This window comes from Mchenga conophoros, linkage group LG6 (assembly GCF_057382185.1).
Source record: "Mchenga conophoros isolate Kocher_MC1m ecotype Shallow Benthic linkage group LG6, M_conophoros_male_GT1.1, whole genome shotgun sequence".
Lineage (NCBI taxonomy): Eukaryota > Metazoa > Chordata > Actinopteri > Cichliformes > Cichlidae > Mchenga > Mchenga conophoros.
In genome coordinates this window covers 42,455,529-42,468,028 of record NC_140531.1, presented here as the reverse complement: position 1 = coordinate 42,468,028, position 12,500 = coordinate 42,455,529, and the positions used below count along the sequence as shown (strand labels likewise).

The 12,500-nt window shown below is 52.3% G+C and overlaps 1 protein-coding gene across 7 annotated transcripts in view; it reads right to left on the bottom strand.

Moving 5' to 3' along the window:
• Positions 1-12,500, bottom strand: part of LOC146573377 (uncharacterized) — a 56,108-nt gene that overhangs the window by 9,942 nt on the left and 33,666 nt on the right. For 5 of the 7 annotated variants that reach the window (XM_085278185.1, XM_085278186.1, XM_085278184.1 and 2 more), the window contains 3 exons: positions 11,858-12,010; positions 3,881-4,005; positions 3,352-3,705 (listed from right to left, as the gene is read on the bottom strand). In XM_085278185.1, coding sequence (XP_085134311.1) covers positions 3,352-3,705; positions 3,881-4,005; positions 11,858-12,010 — 632 coding nt within the window. The remainder of the gene's footprint in view (positions 1-3,351; positions 3,706-3,880; positions 4,006-11,857; positions 12,011-12,500) is intronic. The other 2 variants (XM_085278188.1, XM_085278190.1) reach the window with 1 other exon arrangement.

Sequence of the window (12,500 nt, the reverse complement as noted above, 5' to 3'; positions counted from 1 at the left end):
CCTCCCCCCTCCATCTGTTTCTCCTCCTCCCGTCTGATGGAGGAATGCGAGTTATTTCTGCACCGCCCTCCTCTTTTCATATCTTTAATCTTATCTGCCTTTCTCTCCTGCTCTATCAGTCGTTAACTCACCGGACCGGAGCATCGGCGTTTAAATCACGCCTCTCTTTGTCTTCAGCTTCACATTTTTCCTCCGTATAAACTTTGCGTTACATTTATCTGGGAGTTTCCCGCAGAGCTGGGACATATTTTAAAAACCACAAAGCTCTAAAGAAAGACTAATTAGTCCAGTTTCAGTGGCTATAAAACCGATTCTGGTTTCTACAGCAGCCGACATGAAACGCACTCAGTGCACAAAGACCAAAACACTTACGCTCGGGAGGTTTTAGCACAGACTGTATAAAAAGATGGCAACGTGAAAATGCCTTAGACCTGCACGGCCAGCAGGGGGCGACTCTTCTGTGCTTTAAGCCTGTGACTGAAGTTTGTAGCCTCAGTCTGACCCGGTGTCATAGAGACGCCCGTGTGACGGCCATGACATCTTTTATATACAGTCTGTGTCTTTTATCAGACCCCACAAACCGTCCACACACAGACGGTTCCTCCTGGCGTCACAATAAAAGCCCATCGCACCATGTGACCGAACGAGGATTTTAAAAACTAATATTTTGACATTTTAAAATAAAAACACAATAAAAATCTGTCAAACAGCAGCGACGCAAAAGAAGCTTCTAACAGAGTTAGTTAGACCCCGCCCCCCCGGCTTCAGTCGGGAGTCTAGTTTTGTTTACCGTCAGTAACCGTGGATGGCGTGCTTTCACACACACGCTTTTCCAGTGCAGCTCAAACGGCTCCGCCTCCCCCCGCGGCGTGGGGGGGGGGCTTGGCGTTAAGTGCTCTGTTTATATTCAGCAGTCACCTTTCAAGTGTGCAGGCAGATAAGATAGTGCCGGCATTCATGCTTCAGATAACAAACACACAGCTTCAGGGCTTCAGCTGCAGCTGCTGCATTCCTGCTCCTCCCCCTCCTCCACCCATGACTCCCCCTTTCACCAGCACCTCCCAGCAGGCCTCCCATCTAATCAATATCCCAGGCAGACAGGAGCCCGGAGCAGTTTATGCTCCAACACAAAAATCTGACGGGGTTATGTAAGCGCGCTCTCGTTCGTGTGCAGGTTTTCCTGCTGATAACAGGTTTTATGAGCCGCTCGCTCCGCAGACACTCCAGGCCAACAACAGCTTCAGCTTGAAACTTTAGGACAGCTGTGCTTCATCAGGCCGAGCTCTCGGATCAGTGCAACAGTACAGTCAAGTTAGAAAATGTACAGCGAGGAAAACAAGCAGAGCTACGAGCGCCTCTCGACCCCCCGGGTGTCTAATTAACGGCATTAGTGCTCGGCCCCCGAACACAACACGGCCGCACAGAGAACAACAAAGGTTCAACACAAAGAGTCACGACAGCGAGCAGAGACATGAATGCCTCTGTAGGCTGTTTACTGAACACACCGTCCACATCCTGGACTCTGACGGACGCATCCTGGAGCTGGTCTGAGCCAATCAGCAGCCTTCATGTATGAGTTGTCTAGTTTTAATGTTTTATTTGGGAACAGAATGGTGTGTATGTGTAAGTTTGGTGATGGAGTTTTTATTATGAATGAATGATGAATTGTTATGAATTATTATGTCTATTTTTTATGTTTAAGGACAACAGATGGAAATTAGCCTTCGGCTATAATCTGGCATGTTTACATTCATGTAATTTTTTTTTTTACATGTATGTTCATTAACATGCACTGTCCTAAATAAATAAATAAAATAAATCCTCGCAGACACTCACAGAATCCTTCAGGGTGAAGACTTTGTAACACGAACACAGACATTTGCACCGTTTATGTAAAAGTTTCACGTTTTCCTCAATTCGTGCATCAGCGTCCACCAACATCAACGCGTACCAGGAAGTAATGGTTAAAAGGCGTGGGCGTGGCTGCTGTGTGTGGATGACAGGACAGCTGAAACGGGACGACGGCTCTTTATTTTACTACTGAACGGAAACAGGAATAAATGATCGTTTCTCCTGTTTTGCTTTTTACGGTGCTGTGAAGCCACGTTGGACAGCGACGTCACCTGTGAGCGCCGAGCGGCAGGAGACGAGGCTCGCCGAGACTCAGAGGCAACACTGAAATGTTTAATAACCGCCTTCAGCGCGTCTGCGTTCAGGGGTCAGTGACATCACTGCTGCACGCATCTCAAACTGGAATCATTCAGTCATGATTATATTTTTATTGGCTGACACGCCGACTCAGAGTCCTCTGAGGGGGTTTGCATGCTTGGACGTGCGCGGTGTGATCAGGACCGAAGGAAGTTCAGCATCCACTCCATACCTCAGCCTGAGGCAAGCACTGCACTTACAACAGGCACACACACACACACACACACACACACACACACACACACACACACACACACACACACGTCCATCAGCAGGAGCGTGTGAGCAGGATCTTTCCATTGCATCATGTGCTGTTCTTAATGACAGCTGGGCGTGGCGAGTCTCTCCCTGCTGCCTCCTTCTAAAAACAGCCATTGCTCCGCCCCCTCCTCCTCCTCTGCGAGTATCTCCAGCAGCACCTTAAATATCAGCAGGGCGACGTCACCGCTCGCTGCTGAGTGACCTGTAATTACAGGCTGTGACGCCCTGCTCTGCCCGAGGCGAGGGACGGGATGGGCCGTTCACCTCGTGAAGCCACGCTGCGCTCACATGTGCAAACACATCCACGCAGCAGGACCCGCCCCCATCACACGAGGCGCTAAAGCCCCCTCCTGACCTGAAACACGCTAACGAGTCCGTTACCTGTGTGACACCTGCATGCAAATATTCCTGTGGTGCCTTTGAAGAGCTCGAAGAGAATCTGACGCCTCATAACAAAATCACAGCCTCGCTTCAGCTGTGCTGCAGTTAACAAATCAAAGAGTGCGCACAGTTAAAAGACGCCATCAGCTCTTCAGACTTTCACAAACGACATCACCGCCAGTAACATGTGACAGGAAACAAGTCCTGTCCTTCTAAAGCCCCCTTTGTTCTGAGTACTTCCAGAAGCCTGACGAGGGGCAGCGCTCTCCAACTGTGAGCATGCAGTGTCGTAAAGAAACAACCGCAGCAGTTCCTGCAGCGTCCAGCAGAGGCAGCAGTGAGTCAGTCTCAAACAAACAGTTTGGTCTGTGAGGACCACGTCGCCCTCTGCTACGCTGTGCGGGGGATAAACTGCTTCATAACTGATGCATGTGGGTTTGTTGAGGTCTAAACCGACCAGCAGGTGGCGTCACTGCTGTGTAAATGCAGGTGTGACTGTACCTCCGTGAAGAGATGCTGGATGACTGTAGCCAGAGCCTCCACTCTTTTGTTCCCTTGCACGAGCAGCTTCCTCAGCTGAGCGATGGCCTGGTTCTTCTTCTCTGCCTGCTCTTTGCTCTGGTTCTGTTTGATGCCGTTCGTCCCGTCCGACGCCACCGCGCCTCCATGGCTGCCAGCTCTGGACGCGCCCTGAAGGCGAGACCCGGCTCTGGGGCCGGATCGTGGCCCGGTTCTCGCTTTCAAACCGAGAGTCGAGGGTCCGGCGGTTCCTGACGTGGCAGTATTGGTGGCGTTAGTGGCAGGCACTGGAGGAACTGGTGCCACTGGTGCGTTAGCATTCACGTCATCTGGTATCTACACAAACGGGAGGAAAACAGTGAGATTACAAACACGCTAACAACACGCTAACAACACGTTCACTGGTTCTAGAGTCAAACGCAGCTCATCGTGCGAGAGGACGAGGAGTCGTCTCAGCTGCTGATGCGTCAAACAGAAGCAACCCTGACGCCGCTGCTCGTGTCACACGTACCAGGTCGGGCGGAGGCAGCTGCAGGTTCTGGTTGTTTCCTCCGGTGGATGCTGCCGTCTGCGAGCTGCTGCCGGTGTGCGATGGCGTTTTCCCCGGCGCCTCCCGCGGCTTGTTGTTTTTATCCACTGCAAGAGAGCGACGACCTCTTAGTGTGCGGGCGGCGGGTGCGACATTCAGCATGGTGTCCACACACGGACGCACAAACACTGCTCGCACTCAAGTTACACACACACAGCAGGCTGACGACAATCACACACACAGAAACACACACGCCCTGCTGCTGAAACCAATGCATCATGGGAGAGTGTGTGTGTGTGTGTGTGTGTGTGTGTGTGTGTGTGTGTGTGTGTGTGTGTGTGTGTGTGTGTGTGTGGATGTGCATTAAGGGCTGCATTACGAGACCAAAGCAATTAGAGCGAGCGATCGACACTCGTCTGCTCTCAGCGCGCTCGCTCTCCTTCCCTCTCTGACTGCAGATGAAGCTTCTGTGCGAGATGCCCGACGCCTCGCCACTATTCAGTGAGAGCGATCGGCCGACAGGTGTTTTCTGTAGCGACTCATCTGAACATCTGGATCTCTCACACGTCAAACTTTGAAAGCCCGTCAGGTCTGCGCTGACAGGCCCTGACAGCACTTCCTTAAAGATGCTGCCCTCTGGTGGCAGCCTCTGAGCAGGGCATCGCTGAAGTCAGCTGGACCGTCACCAGAACAGATCCGGCGTTCAATCTCAGACTCCGGCCTCTCGGCGAGTCGTTTCAGCTCCGCCTCATAGTGGAGGCGAGCACACCTCCCACGTGACAAACACAGCTCCTGTTTTTCAGCGTTGGCGGAGCAGAAGGTTTAATCGCTGTGTGCAGGCACATCTGCTTCACTGACACACAGATGTTTATGCTACAGGTAACCTCAGGTGGAACTGTGCCACCTGCACAAACCAGCGCCTGCCGACCAATCACGACCTCGATCTAACGGCGAGGTCACAGAGTCAGAGGGTTCACACAAGAAAGGCCGTCTGAATCTTTGCCTTTCAATAAAAATAAAAATATATAAATTATTAAGAGAGACTTGATTTTTTCCTCTGAGCTGTAAGAACTTTGTAGCCTGGTGCTGTTTTACTTTATTAATCATTTCAGAGTAATGCCGTTGCTTTAGAGTGAGGCTAGTCGGCTGTAAATGGCCTGTATTTGTAAAGCGCTTTACACAATCACAGGAATATGACCAAACGAGGATGAACTCAAACTGTACAAAGTCCCCGAAGGGTGCGCACACACACACACACACACACACGCACACGCACACACACACACACAGTGTGTTTAGCCTCTCCTTACTTTAAACAGTGCAGTATATAACCAAGTTTTTTCTATAGCAACTGCTCGATACTGCAGTGTAACAGGAGAAAAGTCCTGAGACGCTGATGCATGCATCCTGCAGACATTCCTGAGGACTTTGCTGTTTCATGTGGCTCGTGTGTGGTGACCTGTGCGAGTGCTGCGGTGAGGGGTTTGTACCTGGAGTGTGCCGGGCAGGCATGCAGAGCCGCTGAGCCCAGACTGAGAGAGAAACCACACGGTTAGCATGCACATCACAGACACCGAGCACAGCGACGAGCCCTGCTGAGTCACGAGAATCCGCTGCGAACACGCAGCGAACAAATGCACTTTCTGCACCCCGAATTCAATTTGAGTGTCTGAAACGCTGCGACGCTGTAAACTGTAGAAGCTCACACTCGAGCGTCACGTCAGCCTCATTATCTGTGAGTCTCGTGAGCCCTCAGCAGGGCGGTCTGTTTATGAAGAACAGTCAGAGAAGCAGCGCAGGGATGAAGCTCAGGAGCAGGAATAAAAGGGATGTGTGGGAGGAGCGGAGGCTTCGGGCCGAGCTGTGAAAATCCACCAACAGTCGTCTTCACTCTGAAGTAATCAGAGTACAGTGCTGACGGTCAAAGTTCCTGCATGTGCCCTCTGCAGAGCCCAAAGTCTAATTATCAGCAGGTCACAGAGCAGATCTGGTCCATCTTTAATGAGCCGCCTCAACTGAGCGTGTGCGGGACGACGAAGGATACCAACTGCAACCATCCTTATTCCGATGTAATCAGATTACTCTGAGGCAAAAACACCAGGTGCTGAGAGGTTGAACTCTGAATGAAACCAGCTTCCCTTCAAAGTCAACACATGATCCAACAAGTGCACGCACACCTGTTACCATGGAAACAACCGTGCAGAGCGTGTCACGAGGTGCACGCGTCCACCATCTGATATATTTACATCCAAATTAGACTCCCTGGTTTCCTAGCAACAACTTTCATATTTGTCCCACTCCATCGCCCCGAGGATGTAAAAGCAGGCTGATGACATCACCACGCACACACACACACACGCACGCACACACAAAATGTTCGAATGTAAAAACGTGCGTTATGAATAAACTCAAACTGAACGATCATCGCTGCTCACACTGCTGCACGCTGGTCAACGTCAGCACCACAGAGGCTGCTGGACATTCAGGACATCACGACGACTCCTGTTCAGAGAGGAGGAGGAGTCGTGCACTGAGACAGGACCACAGCAGCTCTTTACTCTCAGCGTTTTCCTCAGGCTCTGTAATGAACGTGGCACAAAGCTCGATGCCTTTGCTTGTTATTCCCGCTCATTCGGAAGGTCAGCTCAGTCCTGCAGCTCTGTGCGGCTCCACAGAGCTGAGGAGGAGGAGGAGGAAGAGACTGTCAAAGCACCTCTTCATCACACACTCCCACCCTCTGGTTAGCCAGAGGAGCAGAGTCTGCCAGAAATACATTAAATGCTGCAGGAGGCCCTCTCAGCCCACAGACAATACCAAGCTGCTCAAACACGTCTCAGCAATAATAATTTATTATTAATGCTTTTCAGGTTTCATCGTTTTTCATCTCCTAACAGAAACACAAAAATTAACGTTTCCAATCAAACTGCACGACTGAGTCCAAGCAGACTCTTCATCGGCCACTCGTGTGCCGCGGCCTGAAACGAGCCTGACAACATCCTCTCACATCCTTGTCTGCCGCCACATCTGGGAAACCAGCGGCCTCTGCATCGGATTAAGGCTCGCACGAGCGGCCGGCCTCAGCTGAACCGCTGTGCGGCGTACACGGGCGCGCGCTCGCTGACTAAAGCCTGCTCTGACCTACATTTTGGGGCAGAGCAGCAGGGAAGTGGGTCTGTGGAGCTCAGACTGAAAACACGCTGCCGCCAAACACGTGCCGCTGAGCTCAGATGGATGGTCAGAGAGGCGGAGCCCAATATTTACAGAAGGACATGAACGTGGGCCAAACCGCACGATCCACATTAATGCCAACAATCAGAGACGATGAAGGGATTAACGACCCGTCGAGCCAAAGCACACAGCACAGACGAGTACGCAGAGTAAGCCTGACGAGACTCTCAGGAACCCACGACAAGCCGAGCAGTCAAACCTCAGAAACGTGCGCCAGCTTCTTCACACCGAGCAAAAACAACCAACCAACCAGGGCTCACCTCTCCTGAGCCTGAGTGGACCGGCCCACAGGTGATGTGAAATAATCACATCCTAACATAAAAACTGCTCCTTCACACGAAACATCTCCGACGAGCTAGCTGCTCTCAAACCGCTGATGATGGGCTCTGATATTTAGAACTTTGCTGCTTTGAGCGTGGTTTACACACACCCACGGTAACCACGGTAACCCCCCCATAAAAAAAGCCTATTGTCAGACTTAAACTAAATGTGCCTGAATTCTACACAGGACCACAGAAACACTGCTGGACTACAGACTGTATGCAGGAGATGGACCCAAACACTGCTTCCTCACCACCAGGGGGCGCCACAGGTCCCACCGTTACTCATCCAATCCCAAAGAGGATCCGTGTCTCCACCTAGAATTAAACCTGCGACCTTTCGCTTTCTACAAAGGGACGTGAAAACTACGACAGAGCACAAACTCATCAGGTCAACTGAGGTCACCGAGCAAAGAAGCTGGGAACTGTTCCCAAACCACAGGAGTCGCCCCCTGCTGGACACGAAAAACAACCTCTTTGGTTCAATATAAAATATCCACATCTGGAGGTGGAAGCTGTGTATTTGGGACATTATTCCTAAGATGCACATTACTGCAGCACCTCCACTCTCACCTCCACCCAGCTAACAGCCGCTCATGTACTGAGTTCTCCACCGATTCCACCGAACACTGTGCACCCGCACCACAGCCTGCACAGCTGCACTTGCATTTTTAGGGCTAACAGCTCATCCAACAAAGTCTTCCTGGTGTTTTTTGACTTTGTGCATGTTTAAAGTTTGTGCATGTGACGCATCAGAGGCTGAACCAGCTTCACTGTCGCGTTCACGTATTCAGCTCGACGTCTCTCGTGGTCAGTCGAGGTACAGAGCTGAACGACACTGAGCGCTGCTAGCATGAATGCTGACGGTTATTCGCAGCATCATCAGGGATTTTTGCTTTTATGCAGCACGGACTTGAAAAGCTCCCCTGCTGCACGGACACACAGACCCTGGCAGCGTGCAGCTCCTCTTCAGAAAAGGAGGCACATTAAGAGCGAGCGCAGGCTCTGCTGCAGCCTGCACAAACACAGTGCAGCCTTTTAATGGCTGAATAAGTAAAAGCCAGATGTGTCCTGGGCTATTTCGGGTTTGTGTGTGAATCACGTGGCCGTGCCCCGTCAGGCGTGGGTATCGGGGCTAAAAGGAGCCACGGCTATTCATCACGCCATGCCGCAACGCTGGAACTGAAAGCCCCGCACGCACAGCCGTGTGCGACTGCAGCTGCAAGCCGAGCTGAAAGCCCCCACAGGAGGAGACACGGAGGCAACAATGGCTGCCGACGCCGTGCAGGAACACAGGAGGGGCTGAGGAGGGAGGAGGGGGTGAAGTGGCCTTTGAGGCTGATCTGCCATCACACGAGTAAAGATTAGAGCTTCACACAAAGACAGGAGAGGAGGAGGAGGAAGAGGAGGAGGGGGGTGAAAATGAGTTTTATTTTGAAAGGCAAACAGTTACAGAGATGGGGCTTTTATTTTGGGTGGCTGCAGGATTAAAGCAGCTCATTAGCTCCTCTGTTTGGGTGTGGTGGCTCCAGCCCCACCCTGCCATGTGCATCTATGGTGGATGAAGGAAGGTGTGTGGAGCACATGGAGGGATGGAAGCAGCTAACGGGGTGAAGCTGCTGATGGAGGTGGATGTGGGGAGGACACGGGGGACGGAGACTGATCCAGACCTGCGTGGAAGACCACGGTGTTCTTCCTGCATCCCGACAGCAGCTGGAGGTTTCGGAAAAGTCCTTTAGCCGTCAGCTTCACGTGGAAGTTGGACAGCGACAGTCTGGGAGACCACAACATGGTTCGGTGCGAGGCGCCTCCGTCGGACTCAGTCCTTTTCTGCACTTTGAGTTCTTCTCCTCGTCTCAACGTGTCCTGAGCGGCAGGTCACACTGACCCACTTCTTCTTTAGCGGACGGGAGGAAATCCTCCTTTTCTTTAAATTTCAAAAACAAAAAATCCTCCAAAAACAGAATCTGGTTACTGCTGCTGGGATTTGTAGCCTGCATCTGCGTGAAAGCCACGAGGAAAAACAAGACGCCGCATTTTAAAATCAGATCCTGCGCTCGGTCCAGGGACGAGGACGCACGCTAAGCCGCCATCTGGCCTTCATCAAAGCCACAGAGCCGCCGCCGCGACACGAACACATGAAATAAAAGGAGTGAAGCAGAGCGGCTCCTGCACCGCAGCCAGCACGGGAAGAAAATGGCGCCAAAAATAGCAGCGAGCTTCACCGTCGCCGAGGTCACGGCGAATCAACCATGGATGGAGAGAGAGAGAGAAACGGGCGAGATACTCGTGCATGTGTGTGAGAGAGAGAGCGAGCGTATCCTGGTGACGATTACTCCTCAGCTGCTGAGCACACGGCGATGCCCCCCCATCACCACAGAGGCGTGTCACCAGAATGTACACACAAACAAAGACAAGCATCCACACACACACACACAGGGGGGGAGGGATGCTGCGGGAGGAGGAGGGGAGGAGGAGGGGAGGAGTCAGCGGGTCTGAATGTTCCCTCCTCCCTCATGACTCCTCTGGTCTCTGTCGTGCCACACATGAACCTCATCGAGGTCAGACGTGATGACAGAAGAAACACTGTGGAGACCCCACACACACACACACACACACACACGTATTTATATCCTTGTGGGGACATCTCATTACCCGAACCATAACTGTAACCATGACAATAAAACCACATTTTGAGGCTCAAAAATGCCTTCAATGCTGTGGGGACCAGGATTTTGGTCCACACAAAGATGTTAATACCCGTCCCCACACACACACACAGACAGACACACACACACAGGCAGACACACACACACACACACACACACGCCATATTGGCGCCTTTCAGACACTTTGTGAAAGGCGTCTTTGTTTTAGCCAAATCTGTCTGAGCGTTTCCTAAACGACCGAAAGAAGCTGAAGATGTGAAGAACGTGACGGAGAACTTGAACTTGAGGAACAAAGAGGACACGACACACTTCTGAATGTCAACAGCTGAATCATCAGACCGCCGTTTGTCCTTTGCTCCTGTGAGCGCGCTCAGAACCTGCAGCTGGGTTAAACTGGGCTGATGCTCACGCCTGACCCAGGTTAGTGAACACAGAGGAAGCCGGCTCAGAGGAAACTCAGGTCCCCACAAAAACCACCGACGGCGAAAACTAAAACCAAGCAGCCATGTTCCCCGAGAGCCTCTCTGCTCACTATTGAATCCACTTTTATTTAGTTTGCATCCAAGTGTGGACGCCGCCATCAGCTGACAGACAGGCTGAGGTTATTTAACAGATCCTGACACACAGCTGTGAACTTTCTCCAACATCTGGTTTACCTCCACTCACACAGATTACAGGACGCCCACCTCCTAAAAATCACCTGTGCACATTTTCATTCACAGGCGTGTTTGACAGATTTCATCTTTGTGCAGAGTGAGTGCGCACAACATGTGGCTGGTTGACAAACTGCAAACCAGCCATAAAACCTTACAGCCCCGAAACATCAGTGCTCCTCTAACGGCACGAGACAGACCAGCGCCAATAACACCAGAGCTGTGTGTGTGTGTGTGTGTGTGTGTGTGCGTGCGTGTCAGAATCAATGTCCACATCCACTGGAGACAAAACGAGCAGAAAGCCACTGAGAGCTTTAAAGGCCCACGCTGCTAACCGCTGTCGCCTGAGGACGGCTGTGGCGAGCGTCAATGAGAGAGGTTTGAATCAAATGCATGTGTGGCCCTTATGAAGTGTGTGTGTGTGTGTGTGTGTGTGTGTGTGGTAATCAAGCCATCATGGGGCTGATAGTACGTCTATGAGTAAGCGGCGCCCCACAGGCCCCAGAGAGACTTCCAGGCCGGCCACAGAGGCAGGCAGCCAGGCGCCCGGGCCCAGACGAGAGCCGCCACATGCAGGGGGAGGAGAGCAGCTGAGTCACGGCCGATGGTTTAAGACGTGATTCTGACGCTGCGTGATGCTAAACGTGAAACGTCGGCCTGCCGGAGCTCGACGAACATCAACTCACAGAGCGAGCGCACGGGTTTGAGCTGGGAGGCGTGTCAGAGTTCATGCAGTGATGTCAGACCGCCGCCTCCTGCACCATCAGTCCAAACCCGGCGACGCGCGTCATTATTCGCTCGTGTGACTGATGCAAACCTGCGACTCGCTTCAGCTGCAGGAATGAAAAAGCAGATGTTGTGCAGCAAACATCTGCAGTCATGATCACACTGATGCAACAGACTGTATAAAATCGATGGCAGCACTGATCAGACTCGGCCAAGCTGTGTGTGATGGCGTGCTCTCAGCTGCCCTCACAGCTTTACTAACCAGCACTACTCATGCTAAGCACCCTTAGAGCCGACTCGCTGTGATCCACGCCCCGGCAGCCGCTCGCACACAAACACAGGAAGTCAGATGGCCTCTCGTACCTGCGCCGTTCAGCCGGCTGACCCTCGCCGAGCCGCTGCGCTGTAACGGGGACTGCACCGCCTGCTTCGCGAGCCCCTGACCGGCGGCGGGGCTCGACTTCGTGGGCGCCGTCTTCGCTGCGTTCTGGTTGGTGATTGTCGGAGGCTTCAGACCTGCGGAGAGGACACAGGAGTCAAAACCCATTTCCTGTTCCTGCGGAGGCGTTTCAATCGCCCACAGCTGTGAAAACGAGCAAACGGGCTCGAGGTTTCCGCTCTGAGCAGCGTGCAGAGCGTCTGACACAGATTCTGACCAGCAAACGGTGTAACTGCCGCCGCCGCGTTGCTGTTGCCTCCGTAATAGGATCACGCGTTTGACCCCGACTGTGACCCAGACAGGACACAAACATCTGTGCCGTTTCCCGCAGGGCGAAGGAAACGCACTGAACTGCACTTTATACAAAGAGGCCAAAACATTAAACACAGCGTCATTCGCCACTCACAGGCGGAGCAGCGTGGAGGCGACACACGCTTTCATGCGCTTCTCCAACAGTTAACACGCCAGTGCGACTTTGTGCTCTTATAGTTTATGTTTGTGCTGCAGTCATGTGACCCCGCAGCTCTGAGACTGTGCCGACGGACGAGACAGAAACCGACTGAATCT